The following is a 22,981-nucleotide window of genomic DNA, read 5'->3' on the forward strand; positions in this document are numbered from 1 at the left end:
ACCCTGAAGAGCTCTTCCCACCAACGGCCCTCAAGGTGGAGCAAGTGGAAGAGAGTGGGGTCTCCATCTCCTGGCGGCCTCCTGAAGGCGCAGCCGCCAGGCAGGTGCTGGACGGCTATGCTGTCACCTACGCGTCTGCGGACGGCTCCTACCGCCGCACAGACTTCGTGGACCGGGGCCGCTCCGCGCACCAGCTCCGGGCCCTGGCGCCCGGCAGGGCCTACAACGTCTCCGTCTTCTCGGTCAAGCGCAACGCCAACAACAAGAACGACATCAGCAGGCCCGTGGTGCTGCTCGCCCGCACGCGTGAGTGACTCGGCTGCTCCCCGCACGCGTGAGTGACTCGGGCTGCTCCCCGCACGCGTGAGTGACTCGGGCTAACCGCCCGCACGCGTGAGTGACTCGGGCTGCTCCCCGCACGCGTGAGTGACTCGGGCTAACCGCCCACACGCGTGAGTGACTCGGGCTAACCGCCCGCACGCGTGAGTGACTCGGGCTAACCGCCCGCACGCGTGAGTGACTCGGGCTGCTCCCCGCACGCGTGAGTGACTCGGCTGCTCCCCGCAAGTGTGAGTGACTCACGCTGCCCGCCCCCTGAGGGCCCCACCATGGCGTGCCCCCAGCAGGGTGGGCGCCAGCCAAGTCACCCCCAGTGCCCAAGCCAGCCGAGGGCCCCTCCTCTGGAGGAGAGAGGCGGTGACAGGGTGAGGGAGGGGGCTGGGGAATGCAGGGGGGCCCCCTGAGAAGGTGCTGGGACTGCCGTGGGGTGAGGACAGAGCGTCCCCACAGGCTGGAGCAGAGGCACCCGTGGGCAGCAGGGAGGCCATTTGGGCATCCTGCCCTGAAGGGAGTTGTGCGGAGAGGCTGGGCTCGGCTGGCTTGTCTGCTCCTGGGGCTGTGCGGGAGGGGGAACCCCGGAATACTCCCATGATGGTGAGTTGGTGGGGGCTGGCCCTGGGAATCAAGAGATGGGGAGGGGAGGCTGGAGGATGGAATGAGAGCTGGGCAGTGGCATGACCACTGGGCATGTTGGGAGCCCCTTGAGGGTGGCTGGCAGGGCGGGGCGGGGCAGGGGGGCACAGGTGGGAACAGGCTGGTGCATAGACACAGGTGGGCATATATGGACAAGTGAGCATAGGCGGGCAGGTGGGCACGGCCAGTCATGAGAGCAGGACAAGCGAGGCAGGCATGGCCTGCCGGCCAGGTGAGCAGGAAGATGAGGGTCCTGGGGGGCAGAAGGGAGCACTTCTCAGGTCCCTCAGAAGTAGTGTGGCAGGCACCCTGCAGCCTGCGCGGATGCCCACAGCCAGGACGCTGACGGCCAAGTGTGAGGAGGGACGAGGCCTTGGGACGGGGTGTCCTGGGGAGGGGCAGCACAGGGGCCAGGAGGGTGGCCCCAGCATGTGACAGAAGAGCCTCGGGGGCTGGGGGCAGGCAGGGCCATCCTGCTTCAGAGCTCAGCTTGAGCGAGAAGCACTTTGGAGGCTGCTCAAGGTGGGCTCCGGAAGGAAGACAGCCCCCCCCCCGTGCCAGCGGGGTCGGGGTGAGGCACCACCTCCCGCAGACCAGGGCTCAGAACTCTGGGGGCTGGGGCACCCTTCTCAGCTCCCTCGGCCTGGGGTTCATCCCCTTCCCTGGCGTCAGCGAGGCCTCTCCTGGCTTCTCCCTGGCAGGCCCCAGGAGCCCCCAGATGGTGCAGAGTCACTGTCAGTGCCACCAGCCAGCCAGGGAGCCAGGAAGGTCCCACCCTGCCCCCTGGCAGGCCAAGACCACGCAGGGCAGTGCCTACAGCAGCCCCTCTGCAACGCCCCCACCCTGAGGCAGGGGTCCAGGGCATGTCCACCTGCGCCCGGTCCCCGCTGGACTGAGGGGCGCCTTCAGCAAGTCCAGGCTGGACGGGCGTCTCTGCAGAGGCCACTCTGCAGGTCCCCAGGGCCCCTCCCGAGCCCCCTCTCCAGCCCCGGCCCCGCCCCCCGGGGTGAGGAGGGGCCACACAGGCTGCTTGCCCGCTGTCCCCAGGACCCCGCCCCATCGAGGGCCTTGAGGTCGCCAACGTGACGGCCAGCGCCATTTCTGTGCAGTGGGCTCTGCACAGGATCCGCCACGCCACAGTCAGCAGTGTCCGCCTGTCCATCCGCCACCCTGAGGCCCAGGAGGAGCAGTCCACTGACGTGGACAGGAGTGTGGACAGGTTCACATTCAGGTAAGAGCAAGGGCGCCCTCTCCCCCCGCCCCACCGGGGTCCTGCCGCCCTCTCCCCCCGAGCCCCTGGAGGAGCAGGGCTGTGCAATCAGTTCCGGGCCGCACCGCGGCCTCGCCTCCCGCGGGCGCCAGCATGCCCGAGAGAGCAGGGACGCTCTGAGCAGGGACGCGGATGCCACCCTCTGCAGACAGAAGAAAGGCCACCGGAGGCCAGCCCAGAGTCCCTCCAGCCCAAGTCACCAGACTCCCTAGAAAGGGAGAAGGCAGGCACCCCTGGGCTGCCTGACATTTTTACTTTGTTCAAATATGTTCAAACCTTAAACTGGTGAAGGACAGGGCAGCCTGGCGTGCTGCAGTCCATGGCGTCACAGAGTCGGACACGACTTGAACAGCAGAACTGAGCTCAACTGAAATTTCTTATGCATATTACACATTATATACCAACAGAACTACAAAATAAAATTCAAATGAACATCAGTCATTCAGAATGACTGACGACTGAGACAGACGTTTCAGCGGCGCCACAGGGAAGCCTCAGATCCCCACCCCAGGCCCCCAGCTCAGGGACGCTCCCAGACAGCGGCCCACGGTGGGCCCGCGAGCCACCTTCTGAGCCAGGCAGGGAGGGTGGGCAGTGCTGGAGGGCGTGAGGAGGGAAGGCAGCAGCTGTGACGTTCCCACCACCTTCCTGAGCCTGGGACCGCAGCTGTGGAGGTGGGCTCAGGCACAGCTCTGCAGCGCCCAGCCTAGAGCAGCCACAGGCCACGGCTGGGAGGGGGGCTCTGGAAGGCGGGCAGGCCACCGCGTCGCCGCACCAGCACATTTCCGGTTTGCAGTCTTCTCTCCACCATGTCTCCTGTGCCCTTCTGTCCAGCCGGATGGCCATCTGTGCTGGACACCACGCCCCCTCCCCTTGCCTGTGGCTCCTTCTGCCCACTCCCCAGGAGCAGCGGGGCAGAGACACAAATGGGGTCCCCAAGGCCATCCCCACATTCCCGAGGGGGTTCCCCAAGACTTAGGAGATTCAGGACAGAGAAAGGGTACAAAGCAACATCAATGAAAGGAAGAGGGGGGCGGGGCAAGTCACAGACCACGTGCGAGCTTCCACAGCCCCTCCCCACACAAGACAAGCTCCCCCCACATCCCCAACATACCCCATCCCTGCCACCAGCCAGCAGGTACTTTCCTGGGGAGCCACGCAGACAGACAGCATCCAGGGCTTTGACTGGGCAGGAAGGCAGGTGGAGTCACGGGCACCTGAGCCTGGAGAAGGTTCCAGAACCCCAGAGGAAGGGACGCTCAGCTGGCAGGAGCCTCTCTGTGCACAGACATTTAGGGGCAGGGAGACCCTCTCCCCCTGAGGGCACTGGGGACCCTCAGAAGTCCCACCCCAGGGCCAGCCTCGTGGGCAGCCCTCCCCAGGGCGTGGGGGGGGGGGGGCGGCCTGTTAACCCTTTTCCTTCAGTTGCCCTAAGCTGGCCTCTGCTGTCTGAGCACCAGCTTCCGGCCACACTGCAGCTACCCTGGGCCTGCGTCCTGCCCAGCACTGGACAGACAGGCCAGGGAGGAGCTCAGCCCAGCTCTCAGGCCACAGCCTGGCCTCTGTGGAGGCTGCCTGGCCACCAGCCCTGGGATGACTCCCACCCGGGTCACACCAGCCAGGGGACGCCCCCCACCAGCCCCAGAACACCCCCCGCCCGGGTCACACCGGCTCCAGGACGCCCCCCTGCCCGGGTCACACCGGCGCCGGGAAGACCCCTGCCTGGGTCACACCACACCAGCCCCGGGACGCCCCCCATCCAGGTCACACCGGCCCCGGGACGCCCCCCGCCTGGGTCACACCAGCCAGGGGACGCCCCCCACCAGCCCCAGAACACCCCCCGCCCAGGTCACACCGGCCCCGGGACGCCCCCCCGCCTGGGTCACACTGGCGCCGGGAAGACCCCTGCCTGGGTCACACCACACCAGCCCCGGGACGCCCCCCATCCAGGTCACACCGGCTCCGGGACGCCTCCCGCCTGGGTCACACTGGCCAGGGGATGCCCCCCACCAGCCCCAGAACACCCCCCGCCCAGGTCACACCGGTGCCGGGAAGACCCCTGCCCGGGTCACACTGGCCAGGGGACGCCCCCCACCAGCCCCAGAACACCCCCCACCCGGGTCACACCGTCCCTGGGACGGCCCCCACCTGGGTCACACTGGCGGAGCGGCGGTCTGAGCAGAGCCATCCTGTTCCTCTCCCCTGGCCTCCGTTCCCCACAGGGCCTTGCTGCCAGGAAGGAAATACGCCATCTGGGTGACGGCCCTCAGTGGGCTCGGGGGGCAGGAGCACCGCACAGAGAGCCTGGCCTCGGCCCCAGTGCACGTGTGGACCCGTGAGTAGAGGGCGGGGCTCAGCTCCCTTCCGGAAGCTCCCCAGCCCTGCACTCGGGCTCTGAGTGGCCGCAGCCCCAGAAAGCTGTCCTGGCCACCGGTACATGTGCCCAGAGGTGCCTGGGAAGGCAACTGCAGGGGGCTGGGCAGGGCCCCTGCTGGGATGACACCCCCTAGGCCGCCCTCACTGTGAGTGCTCCCGGGCCCCTGCCAGAGCAGGGTCACTGAACAAGGGCCGGAGGAGAAGACCGCGAGGATGGGCAGGCTGTCCACCCGGGCGAGGACACCCGGCCCTCACCGCCCCCCGCTCCCCAGCACGTGGGCTGTCCAGGCACAGGAGGGGCAGTGAGCGGGGGTGGGGAGGGCAGGGCCTCGCCTGGTGGGACAGGCAGACAGCAAGGGTCAAGTCCTCACTCTGACCCTGGGTGTGGGGTCCCTGGCCCACCCTCTGCCCATCTAGCCCACTCCCCTACCTATATCCCGGGAGAAGGTGTGCGTGGCCAAGCTCAGGGGGATGGAAAATGCCATGCCGGCGGGCAGCCTGATGGAGTGAGCTTGGGGGGTGCTTCACAGGGTGCCTACTGTTGCCGGCCCTGAGCAGCTGCCAATGCCCCTCCACCCGTCCTCAAGGACACAGTGAGGTCTGTGACAACGCGGTCTGGCTTCCGGCGAGGCTTCAGCACTCCGCGTCAGATCTTTAGAGTGTGCCCTGGGCAGAAAACCCCACCAGCCCCCTTCACTCCCCTCCCCTGCTCCATGCTCACCCAGGGCCTCTGCCGCCAGCCAACCTGACTGCCGCCCGAGTCACGGCCACCTCTGCCCATGTGGTCTGGGACACCCCCAGTCCGGGCACCTCTCTGGAGGCCTACGTCATCAACGTGACCACCAGCCAGAGTACCAAGAGCCGCTACGTCCCCAGCGGGAGGCTGGCGTCCTACACGGTGCGGGACCTGGCGCCTGGGCGGCGGTACCAGCTCTCGGTGACGGCCGTGCAGGGCACCGGGGCCGGCCAGGTGCACAGCGAGCCCGCCCGCCTGCACTTCATCACCTGTGAGTGTGCCCGCCCCGGAGCGCCACCCCCCTCCCCGGCCCAGCCGCGCTGCTCCAGGCACGGACAGGCTGCCCGGGGACAGGCTGTGCTGGCACGGCACTGCGCGTGCACGTGGGGCAGCCCTGCACGGCTGAGCTGGTGAGCTGGCCAGCGTCCCGCCTCCCCCCGTGCTGCCCGCCCCGGTGGGCCCCGGACGGTGGGCAGTAAATACAGGCCTCACCAGTGGCAAGACCCACCAGGCTGGTGGCGTGGAGGTGGGCCTGGGGAACAGCACCCCAGGGAAGAGGGCAGGAAGGGGGCGCATGTGGACGGAGGGAGGCGGGAGCAGCTGGGGAGAGAGGCCCAGGGCCACGGTGAGGACGCGGGTCTGCTCTCGGGCGCCCGGGAGGCCCGCCTGCCCCACGGGGGTCTGCACAACCCCCTTACCTGTCCCAGCTCCCTAAACAGTCTGTCTGGACAGTGAGGTGCTGCAGGGAGGTGGGCAGCAGGCTGGGCTCCCTTGTCTCCCGACCCAGCAGCCTGCCCGTGGGGCACGAAACACACTTGCCCTGAGACACTGAGACCAGCTCAGCCCCAGACCCACCGCCAGGCGGACAGGGGAGGTGGGGCCCTCTGTGGGCTGGTGGGGAAGGGTGTGCAGCTGAGAGGGCAGCAGCCCGGGGCTGCGGCGGGTGGCACCCACCCACAGAGGAGCTGCCCCCTCTCTCGGGGTGTGAGGACTGTGGGCCTCAGCCCAGGTGAGTCTGGACGGGGCCCCAGGGCCTTGCCTCACCCGCAGGTGAAGAGCCTGGGCCAGGGTGAGGGCTGGAACCAGCGCCTGGACAAAACCCAGGCAGCAACCACAGCTCCTCCGTGAGCAGAGGTGGGGCTGGGCTGGGGTGGGGCACCCCCTCTTCAGCCATGCACAGGGGAGCCCCAGACCAGCCCACACGGCCACCCCTTCCTCTGCCCGCCCGCAGCCCCAAGGGACAATGCTGACAGACGATGGCACCGTGACAGCCTCCCCCAGAGGGCGCTGAGAACCCGCCCGGCCCCCGCACGCCTGCCCGAGCTGCGCCTGCTCAATGACCCCGGTGCCCCCACGACGCCGACCCAGGCCCCCAGGTGCCTGCCTCAGCTGCTGCCCCCAAGACCCCGGCCCAGAGCCCCTGCTGACCCGTGCTGACTCTCGCAGGTTCTCAGAGCTCGTGGACGGCAGAGGACGAGTGAGGGCCAGGTTCACCAGCTCACCCAGCAAGCGGGTCACTGTGAGATCACGTGAGTGGTCAGGCTGACCCGGGTGGCCTCCTGTCCCCAGCTGGACAAGGGACGAGGCCCCTAAAACCTGGGCTTTGAGACCACCCCCAGTGCCCAAAGTGTCCCCAGCAGGGGGACCCAAAGGGGTCAGAAGCCCAGGACTCCAGGGCCTGTGTGAAGAGCCCATGCCATCCGCAGGCTCCCAGGGAGCCTTCCCAACACAGCTGTCCACGCAGAAGGGACAGGCTGCCCGCAGGCACTGGAGGGGGCAAGAATCCTGTTAGGAGCGCGTCCGCATGAGGACAGCCCCCAACGGGTGCTGTTGCGGGCGTGCACGGTCCTTCGACCACCGCACCAGCCTCACAGGCTCTATCAGGGCCGAGCACGTGGCCTGGCTCGGGGCAGAGAAGATGGGGAGGAGGCGCTGTGGCCCCTAGGGAGCGGGAGGCGCAGGGAGAGGGGAGCAGGATGCGACTGAGGGGCCTCAGGGTGAGGCAGCACGCTCAGCTCTCTCGAGCCGCAAGTGACCTTCAACCGGCAGCGCCTGCTGAGGACGGGCAGGACGGGCTGGGCTCCACCCGGAGAAAAGCTGATCCTACCCGAGGCGGTGCCGAGAGCCACTCGGTCCCGGCCACACCAGGCCCTGCGGACATCCCTGTGCCCTGAGAGAAGCCCCTTTCCAGAGGGAAGGCGGCCCCAGGATGGGCCTGGCCGCCAGGCAGCGGCTTCATGGTCAGCACTGTGGCGTCCTGATCTCTCCTAGAGCCCACAGCTCTGGTGCAGCTGGAGAACACGGATGCGGTCCCCACGCCGGCCAGCCTGGCCCTCCAGCTCCCCGAACGTGGCAGTGACAAAGACGTGGAGAGCAAGTCAGCAGGAGCGGGCTACAGGGCTGACCACCCTCAGGGGCCTGAGGACGGTAGGTGAGGAGGGGGCTGCCCACAGCGAGGAAATGGCCAAGCACCCCACCTGCCAGGGGACCCAACACAACAGGCAGGCAGACGGGGCTGGGCCTGGGGACTGCAGCCGCTTGGACGCTGGGTGCTCTCTGCAGAGACGCCTGCCTCCCCCAGAGATGTGTGTGGGGCAGACGGCAGGAAGCCAGCCGCGGGGCGGGCTCTAGCTGGAGCGTCACCAGGAGGCGGCCGCTACCCGCGCTTGGCAAGCAGGGCCCATCCCCCCGGGCATGCATGCTCACAGGGTAGGCTGCGTTCCTTCCTCAAACCCAGAGCCCCACTCTGCCTGTCCTCCGGCTCTAAGCGTCGGGGCTGTGTCCCTCTGGGGACAGCTTAGGGGCACGGCCCTTTCTCCTGGCCACACCACAGGCCCAGACTGGGTTCACCCATCAGCCAGCGCTCTGAGAAGGCGGAGCGCCAGGTGCCCAGGGTGCCGAGGGTGTCTGCCAGTGGAGGCTCCCGGCCCCACAGTCCAGCACTCACCCGATGAGGCCTGGGTGAGCTGCTGAGAGGCGGTCTGTGGCTCAGACGCAGAGGGAAGACACTCGTGTGGCTGGTGTTTTCTAAGTGAAAAACATTTTGCCCAAGGGTTTCTGTTGTGTCAGCCCTTTTAAATATTAGATGCTTCATTTCACAAAACTCAGAAACCAGAGGGGCATGAAATGGCCTCTCCTGGGTCCCCTGGAGGAGACCAGGGTGCTCCAGGCTGGCCCCAGATGCCACTGCTGCCTGCAGTGTTCGCTGACGTGGAGGACGAAGCCTTAAAGGTGTGAGATGCTTCCAGGCGACAACAGCGCAGAAGCTCGCCAGTGGCCTCCAGGGGACAGAACTAGTCCTGGTCTCTGGTTCCCCGGTGGCTCAGACAGTGAAGAACCTGCCTGCAATGCAGGAGGCCTGGGTTTGATTCCTGGGTTGGGAAGATCCCCCTGGAGACAGGCATGGCAACCCACTCCAGTACTCTTGCCTGGGAAATTCCACGGACAAGAGCCTGGTGGGCTACCGTCCATGGGGTCGCACAGAGATAGACAGGACTGAGTGACCGACACTTTGGCTCCAGGCAGGCTTATGATCAGACAAGGCCAGCCCCGTCTCAGTGAGTCTGGCTGGTTAGCTTTTGTTAAAATAACGGCCGTCACCCCAGGCACCCACCTATGACCCAGAGCCCAAGCTGCGAGCAGCCTCCTGCTGCCGTCCTCCTGGGGACCCGCGAGCCCCGTTCCGTGCTGCTGTCCTCTGCTCTACCAGAAGCCAGGTGGCAGGGAAGGGTGGGCTCTCTGCCCGCGTGGTGCCTCAGCACAGCGGGCTCTCCTCGGCGGTGGCATCTCGCCCGCCTCCCGCGCACGCGCCCTCTCCACCCAGCACCTGGCCCCCCAGGAGCTCACTCCAAGGGCTCCGGGCCGGCCTGCTGCTGCCAGCAGCTGCTCTGGGCCCTGCCCACGGCTCCTGCCTTGGGATGTGGAGGCGCCCATGTGGAGAGCCTGCGCAGTCTTCTGAGGGGGCCACTGGGCTGGCTTCCGTCCAGCAGTGGGCAGCGGGCAGGGTTGGCTGGGTTTTGGGATCCTGCCGGCAGGCTGGCTGTGAGTGCACACTGGGCCCTGGTGGGTCTCCCCAGGGCCGGCACGGTCAGCGGCTCACCACGGCCCCTCCTGTGTCCCACTGCCTGTCTGCCCTGGGCCTCTCTATAAAAGGCTTGCTGTCCCGTGGGGCCGTCTGGGCACTGCCTGCGAGGGCCTGGGCTGTTCCTGGCGCTCTCAGCCTGCCAAGGTCCACGTGGAACTTTCTGTGGAACTCTACAAGCCCCCGAGCCCTCGGCCTGGAACACACGCGAAGGCCGGTTTCCCTGGGTGCAGGACTCGGGGCTCACAGTCCCCTCTCGGCTCTTCGGCCATCAGTCCACAGACGTCTGTGCTGTCCGTGCTATCAGCTGTGCCCTTGCCTCCTTCTAGAATAATCTGCCCGTTCTCTCTGGAAGCTGTCAGACTTCTTTTTCTCAAGGAAAGGATGCCAGGTGCCCAGGGTGCAGCTCTGGGCACAGCTCAAGCCCGTTTGGCATCTGCTCACCAAGCAGATCTCCAATTCAGGGCCCCTCCTGGAAGAGTCCCAAGATGGCAACCTCCCGTTCTGGGAACATGGAGAGAATGTGGGGGCTGGTTGGTCTTCCTGTTTCCCGCTTCTTGCCCAGGACAGCTTCTGGACTGTGTGGGTCACATCCCACGGGAGCCACCTCTGTCCCACACACCGGTGGTCTGCGGGCAGGACCTAAGCCTCCCGACTCCGTGATCTGTCCCTGTACAGGAGCCCACTGCCCCACCGCAGGGCACAGCCGCGTCCTCGTCCCTAGCCTGTTCAAAACAGCCTTCACTTTATTTACTTTAGTGTGTGAGATGATGAACTCGGGAGTCAGTAGACCGAGGTCACAGAAGGCGGGACTCTGGTGAAAGCCCCTCTGCTGCACACAAGCCCGGGCCCAGGGTCCCAGGCATGGCACAAGCCTCGGCCAGCCTCTCAGAAGCAGGCACGCGGTGACTCTGCCACCTGGACTTGGCAGCGAGGAGCGGCCGCTGTGATTCTATAGCAGCAGCGCTGTGCTTACGTGAGAAGTCACAGTGTCTGTGTACTAGACGCTTGCTGACGCATTTACAGGTGAAGTGGCTTCTGGGAACTGCTTTGAAATTCTCCAACTAAAGGCAGCAGATAGAAAGCGGCAGTAAATGAAGCCAGCCTGGCAGATGCTCCTAGCTGAAGTCGAGGAGCGGTCCACAGGGTCCTCCACGCCCGCAGCTCCCCTTAGCGCACCCGGAAAGACGAAAGAACGTGGAAAGCTGGAGGGCAGAAAGGGGCAAAGGAAAGTGAAGTAGACCCGAGGGGGAAGGGGAAGCAGCCGACAGAACCCAGGAGGCCACGGCGGGGGGAAGCGGGGGGCGGTGGGGTCTGCCCAGGCAGCACCTCACGGGGAGGCTGCTGAGGGGACAGCAAGGGAGCGGCTGGATCAGACGGTGGATGCTGAGGGGGCAAGGCCAGCTCCGCCCCTCCCTGGCAGCACCACTGGCCGGCCTGCCTGCAGCTCCCGCCATGCCGTGCCGTCAGGAGGCAGACAGTGGCCGCGACACAGAGGCTGCCTGGTCGGAACTTGGGGACATGCACTGGAGAATGAGGAGGGCTCTCAAAGGTTGGCCTCTGCATTCCAAGCAGAAGAGTCCCAGGCACAGGGTAAAGTCGGTGGAAACATGGGGCGCGGGGCACAGACCAGCAGGGGGCAGAAGCCTCTCTGGAAGTGAGCAGAGCCCAGCCGTGACGGGAGCCGCGGGCCCAGGCTCCTCCGTCGTGCGACAGCTCGGCACTGAGGCCAGAGGAACCGCTCCGCCCTGCCTCCTCCCCTCCCCGGGCTAAGGGGCTCAGGGCAGGCTCCCCTCGGCGCTGAGCATCCCTTGGGCCCACTGCTGTCAGGGACAGCAGGAGGCAGCAACGGTGATTCTTCCTGGCCCTCCGGTGGGGCCCGAGGCTAACAGCTCATGACCCATTTGCAGACGCCCCTGGGAACTGCTCAGAAAACCCCTGTCAGAACGGAGGCACCTGCGTGCCCGGTGAGGATGCCCACAGCTGTGACTGCAGCCCAGGGTTCAAAGGCAGACACTGTGAGCTCGGTGAGTTCAGAACCGCTCCCCCTTGCCTGTGGGCCACCAGGGCCTGGCCTTGCGATGCCTGTCACAGTCGGTTCAGACAGGGGCCCAGTCACAGCACCCAGACCTCCAAGTGCACGGGCAGTGAGCCCCCAGGCCTCCCACTGCCCAGATAGCAGGGGGCTCCTGGGACAGTTACTCCGCGGGGACGGGAGGCAAGGGTGGGGGAGAGGGCCCTGCCACCCTCAGACTTCCGGGAGCAGGACGAGAGGCGGATGGACATAAGTTCCCACACCAGACACACAGACCTGAGGCCCATCAGGCCGAGACTCTGGCGAGCCCAGAGGGAAAGCAGCCTGCAGGCTCCCAGGACCCCAACCCAGAACAGCACCCGCAGCTGCTAAGCAGCCGGGACAAGGACCCAGCCCAGAGAGCCAGAGGGCAGAAGCCGGGACCACAGTGGCTGCAGGGCGAGGGGACGCGGCTGCGAGCTCCTGGTGAGCCGCGGCCCTCCTCCTCTGTGCCAGCAGCCTGCACGAAGGTGCCCCAGCCCTGCACACGGCTGTTCTCAGAGACCAAGTCCATGCCGGTCTGGGAAGGAGGCGTCTGTCGCCACGTGTAAGTCCCTGCTCCCCGCCTTCACCACGCCTGCAGCGTGCTCCTGGCCCTGAAGTGCTTCTGCCCCGTCCTCACAGCACCCTGAGCTCTAACACGTCTGACACTGGCCCCTTGCAGGTCATACCATTTGTGAACACTTCCCCCTGTTCCACAGGCTGTCCTTTGGTTTTGTCGCTCGTTCCTTAGCTGTGCAAAAGCTTTTAAGTTTGACTAGGTCCCATTTGTTTGTTTGCTTTTATTTCTCTTGTCTTGGGAGACTAAGAAAATATTGTTTCGATTCTTGTCAAAGATTCTTTTGCCTGTGTTCTGTTTTAGGGGTTTTATAGTGTCGCGTCCTACATTCAAGGCTTTCAGCCTGTTTGAGTTTATTTTTGTATGTGGTGTGAGGAACCGCTCTGTGATTTAAATGTAGCTATCCAGCTTTAGCAACACTGCTGGCTGAAGAGCCCATCTTTGCCACTATCTGCTCCTGCTTCCTTTTTCATACATTAACGAACCACAGTGGTGTTCAGTCACTAAGCTGCGTCCGACTCTGTGACCCCCGTGGACTGCAGCATGCCAGGCTCCCCTGTCCTCCACTATCCCAAGTTTGCTCAAACTCACGTCCACTGAGTCGGTGATGCCATCCAACCATCTCATCCTCTGTCCCCCAGTTCTCCTCTTGCCTTCAATCTTTCCCAGCATCAGAGTCTTTTCCGAGTCAGCTCTTCACACCAGGTGACTAAAGTATCAGAGTTTCACTTTCAGCATCAGTCCTTCCAATGATTATTCAGGGCTGATCTCCTTTAGGATGGACTGGCTGGATCTCCTTGCAGTCCAAGGGACTCTCAAGAGTCTTCTCCAACACCACAGCTCAAAAGCATTAATTCTTCTGCACTCAGCTTTCTTTATGGTCCAACTCTCACATCCATACATAACTACTGGAAAAACCATAGCCTTGACTAGACGGACCTTTGTTGTCAAAGTGATGTCTCTACTTTTTAATACTGTCTAGGTTTGTCATAGCTTTTCTTCCAAGGAGCGAGCATCTTGGAAATTTCATGGCTGCAGTCACTATCCACAATGATTTTGGAGCCCAAGAAAATAAAGTATCTCACTGTTTCCCTTTTTTCCCCATCTATTTGGTTGAAGTGATGGAACCAGATGCTTGAATGTTGAGTTTTAACCCAGCTTCTTCACTCTCCTCTTTCACCCTCATCAAGAGGCGCTTGAACTCTTCTGTTCCTGCCATTAGGGTGGTGTCATCTGCGTATCTGAGGTTGTTGATATTTCTCCTGGCAGTCTCGACTCCAGCCTGTGAGTCATCCAGCTCGGCATTTTGCATGATGTACTCTGCACAGAAGTTAAACAAACCAGGTGACAATATACAGCCTTGACGTACTCCTTTCCCAATCTGAAAACACTCCATTGTTCCATGTCCGGTTCTAACTGTTGCTTCTTAACCTGCATACAGGTTTCTCGGGAGGTAGGTAAGGTGGGCCTGGTATTCCCATCTCTCGAAGAATTTTCCAGTTTGTTGTGATCCACAGTCAAAGGCTTTAGCGTAATCAATGAAGCAGATATTTTTCTGGAACTCTCTTGCTTTTTCTGATCCAGCAGATGCTGGCAATTTGATTTCTGGTTCCTCTGCCTTTTCTAAACCCACCTTGTACATCTGGAAGTTCTTGGTTCATGTACTGCTGAAGCCTAGCTTGAAGGATTTGAGCATTACCTTGCTAGCATGTGAAACGAGTACAGCTGTACAGTAGTTTGAGCATTCTTTGGCACTGCCTTTCTTTGAGATTAAAATGAAGACTGACCTTTTCAGTCCTGTGGCCATTGCTGAGTTTTCCATATTTGCTGGCATACTGAGCACAGCACTTTCACACCATCATCTTTTAGGACTTTAAACAGCTCAGCTGGATCCCGTCACCCCCACTAGCTCTGTCTGTAGCGATGCTTCCAAAGGCTCACCTGTCTTCGCACTCCAGGCTGTCTGGCTCTAGGTGAGTGAGCACACAATCGTGGTTACCTGGGTCGTGAAGCCTTCTCTGTACAGTTCTGCTGTGTGTTCTCGTCAGCTTGTCTTAACCTCTCCTGCTTCTGTTAGGGCCGCACCGTTTCTGTCCTTTATCAGGCCCGTGTTTGCGTGAAATGTCTCCTTAGGATGCCTACTTTTCTTGAAGAGATTGCTCTCTAGTCTTTCCCATTCTACTGTTTTCCTCTATTTCTTTGCATTGTTCACTTAAGGCCTTCTTATCTCTCCTTGCTATTCTCTGGAACCCTGCATTCAGTTGGGTTTATCTTCCCCTTTCTTCCTTGCACCTCTTATCAGCTATTTGTAAGGCCTCCTCAAACAACCACTTTGCCTTCTTGCATTTCTTTTTCTCGGGGATGGTTTTGGTCACAGCCTCGTGTACAATGTTACAAACCTCCATCCATAGTTCTTTAGGCACTCTATCAGATCTAACCCTTGAATCTATTTTCATTTCCACTGTTTAATCATAAGGGATTTGATTTAAGTGATACCTGAATGGCCTGGCTGTTCTCCCTAGTTTCTTAAGTCTGAAGTTCACAATAAGTATGTGTGTGGGCTCACTTCTAGGTTCTCTATTCTCAACTGGCCTGTATGTCTGTTGCTGTGCCAACACTACACTGATCTGATCGCTGCAGCTGTAGAGTGTAGGCTGAAGCCTGGGTTATACTTCCAGCTTTGTTCATTATTCTCGGGATTGCTTGGCAATTCTTGTTTTGTGGTTCTACGTAAAGTTCAGGATTATCTGTCCTAGTACTGTGGAAAATCTCATAGATATTTTGAAAAAGATTACGTTGAATCTGTAGACTGTTTGGGGGAGTATAGCCATTTTAACAATATTAATTCTTCCAATCCAAGAGCATGGGATATGTGTCCAGTTCTCTGAATCATCTTCAGTTTCCTCTATCACCGTTTAGTTTTCAGCGTATAGGTATTTCATCTCCTTGGCTAAGTTTATTCCTGGGTGGTTGTTGTTTTATGATTTTAAGCAGGTTTTTTTTTAACTCTTTCTGATATTATTAGTGTAAAGAAACACAGAAGACATCTGTGGATCAATCTTATATTCTGCTGCCCTGCTGAGGGCATTTACTGGTTCTAATAGCTTCTGTGTGGAGACTTTACAGTTCCCTACAGAGTGTGATCTTATCTACAGACAGGGGCAACTCCCCCTCTCTCCTTCCAACCTGAACACCGACTTCATCTTCTTGTCTGAGTGCTGTGCCCAGCGTTTCCAGTACTGCGCTGAATAGGAGCACTCGGAGGAGGCCGTCTGTGGCTCCTTTATTGTCTGACTTTTGCAAGGCAATTCAGGCAGACCCTTTGAGGCCTGTTTTAGGGTGGCTTTAGCACAGCTTTATTCCGGGGTTCATCCTGCCTCACTTTTAAAGCAAGGCCTTTCCGGGGTTTCTGCTGCTCTGCAACAGCCTACTGTTAATCCAGACCTCCCCACTCTGGCTCTGGGACTGTCCAGCTCCTCCGTGTTCCCCACTGCCCACCTCTGTCCACCCTGTGCACGCACAGCTTCATCTCCAAGGGGAGCCCTCTCCAGAACTCTGGAGCTCTTCCTCTGCACAGCCCCTCCTTGCTGGACTCGGACTCACAAGTTCTTGCCATCTCTGCTTCCCCAATTCCAATCTCTTGTTTCACCAATTCAGTGCAACCACTGCTTGGATTCCCCCTCAACCCACCTCAGCCCAAAAGTGCCCGCAGGCGGAGTTTTAGCACAGCCACAGCGCTCGTCCGCCCCCCTTCTCTCCAGGCCAGTCCTGCACTGCTCTCTAACATCCGAGAAGACTTACTTCCTATATCTTGCCCAGTGCTTCAGTTGTTCACACGTGGTTAATTCCAGATCCTGCCACGGCCAGGTGACTGGAAATGGAAGTCTTAGCTAAGGCTTCAGATCCTAAAGGCTCTCCTAGACTGAGCTCATGAGCTGGGGTTTCACCCACTGAACTCCCTGGATCTCTTTCAAACAGCTCCAACATTCCAAAAGCTTTAATGTCTCATTTGTTGTTCTCTATAAACTTGTCACAGAGGCAGGATAAGCATCCCGTTTTATCTGAAACAGGCTGAAGTTCCAGAGGCATCTCAGAGTACACTAGTTACCAAGGCAGGGCTGGGGTCTCCTGTCCTACATATCGCCCACAGCTAATGCCTGCATCTCCAAGGTTTCTCCATCAACTTCCCAGAAGAGGACAGTCTTATTGTCTCAAAGCTCTAGGGCCAAGTAGCCTGTCTCATGGAGAAGGAAATGGCAACCCACTCCAGTATTCCTGCCTGGGAAATCCCATGGACAGATGAGCCTGGAGGGTTACAGCCCATGGGGTCACAAAGAGTAGGACACAGCTTAGCAACCAAACAACAACAACGCCGCCTATCTCAAGCAAGACAGGCCTCTGGAACAGCAGGCTCCGTCTCCTACATGCCTCTGTCAACACTCCTCAGGATGTACACTTAAAATGGGCGTATCTTATTTTATGAAAATTATACCTTGATAAAGTGGTTTTAAAATTACATAATTGTTATGCTGACATCTTAACACATCTACAGGAGAAAGTTTTATTAGGAATGAACAGCGTTCCTTAGTAACAGCCTTCCTCGGAGGCCTGCCCAGTTCCTGGGGGCTGGTGCGGCCCAGGTGGAGGAGCTGGGCAGCATGCCACTGAGCCCCCGGCTTCACAGAGCTCTCTGGTGACGCAGGTATAAGAGAGTCTACAAGGTGCACCCGGACACCTGCTTCAAGGAGAGCTGTGAGAGCACCCGCGCCAGGGCCCCAGACAGGTGCGTCCCAGGCAGGGGCCGAGCTGTGCCCACGGTGGTCACTAAGCAATGGGGCCAGGGTGGCCCTGCTGACTGGGGCTGGGGGATGCCACAGGCCACGGCTAAGCCCGGCTGCCAAAATGTAAAGCCCGGCTATGTGCACAGCAGCACAGAGATGGGCGCCGTGGGCATGGGGCGTGCTGGTGGGTCACAGGGCGGGTGCTGTGGGAGCTTACATGGTGGGTGGGGGTTGGGAAGATCACAGGGCAGGCGCTAGAGGGAGGTGCTGGGGGAAGTCACAGGGTGGGTGCTGAGGCATCACTCTGGTTATGGAAGTTCACACAGTATCTGGCACTAGTATTAAGAAGTGTTACTGACAAGCCCAATTATATAAACACAGTAAATCTCTATTTACTTTTTATTCACTTTCACCCAGGTCTTTCCCCAAAGGGGTCAAGGTAGCCACAGAATTATTATACAGTGCACTGCCTGAGCAGACAGCAGAGTCCAAACGTCAGCCACATTCTCCACAGACCAACCAGGCGCCACAGGCCCTGGGTCTCGCGTTCTTGAGTCCAGGCGAAGCCCCGCTGCCGCCTGACCCGAGCGCATCGCCTGCCTCCCAAGACCCCGTCCCCCACAACCCCATTCACTCAGGCCCAGCAGGCCCCCGCCTGCCTTCACTCCACGACACCCACGCCAAGCCAGGTGGGCGCAGAGAGTAAGACGCTAACCTGTGTGCTCAGCTCACTGGCCGCACTCCCAAACTGCAAAGCGGATGAGCTAAAGACAAGACAGTCTCAGGACCGAGAGCCGCGGCTGAGGCAGCTGCCAGGTCACAGGGACACGCTCTTTTTCATAAACCACATTTCTCCAATTATTTCAGGAAACAAAGTAACAGTCCTACACTGAAGAAACCCTAAGGTATGTTCCCTGGGCCCGCAGAGCTGCTGGGAAGTCTGAGGAGCGTCCCCAGCACTGGGTCCTCGGGCGGGCTGCCATCTCCCCATGCAGCACTGTGTGAGAGACTCTCAGACCATAAGGTTCCAGAGCTCCCTAAAGGGGCTAAGATGAGTGAGGAGAATAATCCTTAAGGCCTCCCAACAGACATAAATTTAGCCCAAATACACTGAACCCCTCTGTCTCGAACAGCAGACACACGCCCTCCCCAGTCACCAGCAATGGCAACGGAGGGCTGGCTGAGCTCTCAGAGGCTGAAGACCACCTGCCTCCGGGAGGGAGGACCCCGAGGCGCAGCCTGGAGCCAGAGGTGGAGGGGCTCCAGAGCACCCAGCCCTGCAGGGGCGGCCGCTGGGGGGACCTGACCTCACAACGGGGGCTCTTGCACTGGGAGCCCAGGGCTCGTGCACGGGACCCTAAGCGTCCAGAGAACCTGAGACAAAAGGGACCTTCTAACACTATTGTTATTTATGCCAGCATTTTCCAACCTCTTTTGGCAATTCAGCCCCCTGCGACTCCCACCTCCCCACATGGAAACTCTGAGCAGGTCTTCTCAACAGTCTAGAAGATGCTGGGCTAACCCAGAGACCCACCCAGCGCCTGACACAACTTCTTGTCAACATGACGCCACTGGGAATGAAGGAGGCATTCTGGCTGGGCCAGGGCAGCTCGGCACTCGAGAAGCCCGTCTTCCCGGTGATGCAGGAGAGGTGGGAGGCAGCCGGGGCAGAGCAGCTGCACACACAGCCGCCTGTTACTCAGCGGCCTTTCCAAACACCAGGAGCAGCAGAGCCCTGCAGGCCCAGGCTGACACTAAAGCAGACCGTGGAGGGAGGGGCTGGGCCCGCGGGCGGGGCAGCCGCACGTGAGCAGGAACACGTGACCTCAGGCAGGCGTCCCACTACCCCCTCCGCCACAGACTCAGAAGATGCACTCCAAGGCTTGCACAAAGTTCACCACCCACAGATACAACTGGAGTGTGAATTATTGATACTGCAATAAGTCACCTGAAAAATAATATATTGTATTAGAACTCATCCAATGAATCCATTTCTATAAAAACAAATCAGAAATCCTCAACTATTAACTTATCAGATACTAGCTTTTAGAATACCTATTTTTAATACTATTCTTAGAGGCTTCCCTATAGCTCAGACGGTAAAGGATCTGCTTGCAGTGCAAGTGAGCTCGGTTTGATCCCAGGGCAAAAGGAGTGAGAATCCACTTCAGCCTTCTTGCCTGGAGAAGTCCATGGACAGAGGAGCCCGGTGGGCTGCAGCCCAGGGGTCACAGAGCGTCGGACACGACCGAGAGACCAGCACTGCACCACACGACCACTGCTGTGCTTAGCACGACGGGAAGCACACCGGAGCAGGGACGTTTACTCCTCTGCCGCAGCCCACTGGGCTGCAGTCCAGGGGGTCGCAGGGCGGGACACGACTCAGAGACTCAACCACACAATTCACACACAACAATTCATCCGAGACCCAAGGGCAAGCACTCATTTCAACAGAGAGAGCAGGGACAGCCCATCTTCAGAGGGGATCACGGCATCACCAGCTGAAGGGAGCAGCCTGCAGACCTCGGAGCCGAGCTGTCCCGCACACCAGGGCGCAGCCGGTCCTGCACAGGCCTGCCCCACCCCCCACGTCAGAGGGGACAAACCCCACAGCTCGAGGCAGGGAGGGGCGAGCTCTTTAGGTCCTCTGGGGGCAACGGCCCAGAGCCTCTGTGTGAAGAGGAGTGAGTGCAAGTACCTTCCTCCTCACACCCGGTCTGTTTTCTCTTCTAAGGACTCAGGATGTTCCTGCTGCATTCCATCAACCTCACGCATTTCTAAAGCCCAAGAAGATGAGGTCTAAAATCGGACTGAAAACAGCGTCCTGGCTGGAGTCAGTGGCCTGAGCAGCTTCTCTCCTCTGGCCTCTGGAAGACAGTCGGCCAGGCCAGGCAGGCATCAGCCATAGGCAGGGAGACCTCCAGGACAGACCCTCACCAGACAGAGCCCAAGCTGCTCTAAGCAAACACTGCACACACGTCTGCCCCAGGGGAGCAAGGCTGCCCACCAGGAATGCTTCTGCAACCTTCAGAAACCAGCTTTCAGATTCCAACATCAGAAAAGGATTCTCCCCTTAGGAACCAACCACCAAACTGAGGAGGAACTGCTATCTACAGCTTCCAAAGCAAAGACCACGGTGCTGGGAGGAGGCGCAGAGGTGAGGCACACTGGAAGCCCTTTGGCCGGCTCTCCCCGGCCAGCAGTCTGTGCTGACCATTTGCAAGTAGTGACCCACCGTATGGACCAGCTGATTTTGAAAGAGAAAATGATAGAAAACATTAAGGTGGAGTTTAAACACTTTTTATCTACAACTTTTTCCATTAAAGTCAGACAGTATTTCGGGTCTGCGAACCAGACGGTCACTGTGGCAATGACTCAGCTCTGCAGCTGCAGCACAAAAGCAGCCACAGGCGTGTGACTGATGAGGGATGGCTGGGTTCCAATAAAACTTTATTTACAAAAACAGGCAGAGCCAAGTCGGCCCAAGGGCCATGCTAAGTTCAGCCCTGGTCTTTGAGGCCATAGGCTTCAGCCTATCCCTAGGATGACAAGTCCCACCCAGGCACCAAAGACCTCAAGGGTTGCAGGGAAACCTCAATGTTTCAACCCCACTTGGAAAGCCACAGCAGCATGCCCACCAAGCACAGTGGGGCTCCTCCCACAAGCCAGGCGATGTGGAGAGGCGCGGCTGGGGAGGCTAGACTAGATGCTGGGAAAGGGCCCCCTGAGGCCACGACTCAAGCAATGCCATTGGGGGCTACCAGGCAGTAGGCACCATGTTGCACGGCCTCCTCCTTCACACGCCGACCACCGCGGCATCCTGTCACCCCGCTCTCCAGCACACTCCTGACCTGCACTCCTCCTCCTGCGGATGAGGTGAAACCAAAGCCGCAAAGCCCACCTCACATCCTGCTATGCGTTCTAACAGCCAACCCAGGCTGGAGCTCAAGCCCCGGGCACCTCCCAGTGACTCGGCTCTGAGGCAGCATTACAGCCCAGAAAGGCCTCCTTCCTTCCAACTTTCATAAAAAGCTTTTCACAGAGCTGTATTTTAGCCTCTTAGTCACATTAAAGTTCTGTGTGCACACGTCTGCGTATCATGCATTCTGTCATTGTCAGCAAGGACGGCTCCACTGCACTCCCGAAGGTGCCCCGTCTCCAAGGCCCACCTGGGGAAGACGGCGGAGAGCAGTCCCAGGGCCGCGGCGCCGGGAGAACCGGGAGGAAAGCGCACACGCACTGCTGACCTGCGCTGGCGCCGGGCCCTGCCGCTGCGCCCACAGAAGGCACGGCGCCACACACCAACGGCGAGACCACTGGCACGTGCATGGAACGCTCCACGGCCACGGAACAACCTCAAGCCCCTCAGCCACAAGGCCAACGTGCTTCTGTTCTGACCTTAGAAGCCTTTGTTCCTACAAGAAACAGTCTACTGAATCCAGAGCGTGGTGCTGTGTTCTTATGATTAACCCATTTTTATGTCTTATAAATTATATCTCTAATAGAAGACTTCCTGATGCTAAAGGAATTATAACTTATCCTTGAAACATTACAGATGAGCCACTGCTTTTTCCCACATGGCTCCTTCGTCAAACTCTAATGTCATCCTTGGAAATCCTCAGAGTCCACCCAAAGAAATGAGTAAAACGGAATCAGAAAACTGTCAGGGGCATACACAGTTCTGTGTGGACATAAAAGGAGCAATCATGGGCTGCAAGGCAGTCTTGTGTTAATCAAAATGTGGATCAACTGACCACACAATCGAGCTTAAATTTAAGATTCTGTTAGCCCCAAATGGGGAGCACAAGAGCAACCCCCCAGGTTCCAGGGACAGAGCCAGCCACCAAAAGGCCATACAGCGCAAGAGCACAGGAAACCTCCTTCCCACAGCCAGAGACGACGGTAAAGACAGAGCCTCCCCTTCCCCCTGCACGAGGGCTGACACGCTGCAGATGGGGAGAGTACGCAGCACCTCGCTGCCCCCCACCGGCACCCCAGTAGACAAGACTCCACCCAGCGTCAGCCAACCTCCGCAACTCTGCTGGGTCAGAACTGCTGCCGCCGCTTGCTGCACTCCCGTGTGGAGGAACTCGCGAGCCGCTGGCCTTTGCAGAAAGCGGCTCTGTGCAGCCGTGCTCCGGCACGAGCCTGGAGGCACAGCCCTCTGCTCCAGGCGCCAGTCCCCAGAGTAAAACGTGGCTCCAATCTCCCAACGACACCCCAGCACAGGGCGGAAAGGAACTGTCGTAAAAAATCTTTTACATAAAAGAGAAACAACACAAGCAGCCCATTTAGAATCTTAAGTTCTCACTAATCAACACAGTCGCGTTTGCTAGAGGCGTCCTGAGAGCAGCATCTGAGCCTCAGCGCTACTGCCTCTGGGCTGGCTCAGCCTGCTGCGGGCCTGTCCTGAGGCCGCACGCACGCCCTCTGGTCCTAACAACACAACTGACCCCAGATGGTGCCAGGCCCCCCCAGGAGTCAGGATCACCCCAGTGAGGACTGCCACCCGACAGGACTTACAGTCTCTGCAGGAAAAATGAAGCCAAGTACCACGAGTCTCAGGTTTGGGGCACATCGCCAAAAATGTCTTTTGTAGCATCAATCCTGTGCCAGCCAGCCCGTCCCCAGGGAAGGGCCCCCAGAACATGTAGTGACCCCCCATTAACCCCTCGCCAAGCTTGTGCCCCCAGGGCTGGGCCTCTACCTCAGAGATGAGCCCTGGTGCATACACCCAAGCCCATTCCCCAACCCCAGCTCTTCAAAGTTGCTCCTCAGAACCTCTGGTCTCCCCGAGGGGCCACCTCTGGTGCCATGGAGCTCCCTGCAACGATGCCAAGCCCAGACCCCAGCCCTGGCTCCAGACCCCAACACCCCACGACCCTGGCAAGCGCGCGTTCTCCTCTGGCCTCAGAAGCCCCATCTGCACCGTGTGCTGGCATGCTCCAGGCCAGCACTCCAGAGCTGCCGGAGACGCCAGGACTGGATGTGGCCCCGGGACCGAGCTGGCACAAAAGCAGGTTCCTCCACTGGTCAGAGACGGGCCTGTTATTCAGAAATGCAAAAAGCGCCCCTTCACAGTGCCGGTATCAAGAAACTGTGCAGAACAAACCATATGTCACCAGTCAACTT

The 22,981-nt window shown here is 59.9% G+C and overlaps 1 protein-coding gene across 1 annotated transcript in view; it reads left to right on the top strand.

The window, feature by feature from the left end:
- The window catches only part of SNED1 (sushi, nidogen and EGF like domains 1), an 81,678-nt gene extending 58,703 nt beyond the window's left edge, over positions 1-22,975 (top strand). Inside the window, exons 21-32 of the mRNA XM_068962437.1 lie at positions 10-306; positions 2,020-2,203; positions 4,465-4,577; positions 5,344-5,625; positions 6,586-6,730; positions 6,801-6,883; positions 7,626-7,727; positions 11,346-11,462; positions 11,969-12,056; positions 16,771-16,851; positions 17,717-17,754; positions 19,584-22,975. Of these exons, the coding sequence (XP_068818538.1) occupies positions 10-306; positions 2,020-2,203; positions 4,465-4,577; positions 5,344-5,625; positions 6,586-6,730; positions 6,801-6,883; positions 7,626-7,727; positions 11,346-11,462; positions 11,969-12,056; positions 16,771-16,851; positions 17,717-17,753 (1,529 nt within the window). The 3' untranslated portion in view covers position 17,754; positions 19,584-22,975. The remainder of the gene's footprint in view (positions 1-9; positions 307-2,019; positions 2,204-4,464; positions 4,578-5,343; positions 5,626-6,585; positions 6,731-6,800; positions 6,884-7,625; positions 7,728-11,345; positions 11,463-11,968; positions 12,057-16,770; positions 16,852-17,716; positions 17,755-19,583) is intronic.
- Positions 22,976-22,981: the final 6 nt, after the last annotated feature.

This window comes from Capricornis sumatraensis, chromosome 2 (genome assembly GCF_032405125.1).
Source record: "Capricornis sumatraensis isolate serow.1 chromosome 2, serow.2, whole genome shotgun sequence".
Classification (NCBI taxonomy): domain Eukaryota; kingdom Metazoa; phylum Chordata; class Mammalia; order Artiodactyla; family Bovidae; genus Capricornis; species Capricornis sumatraensis.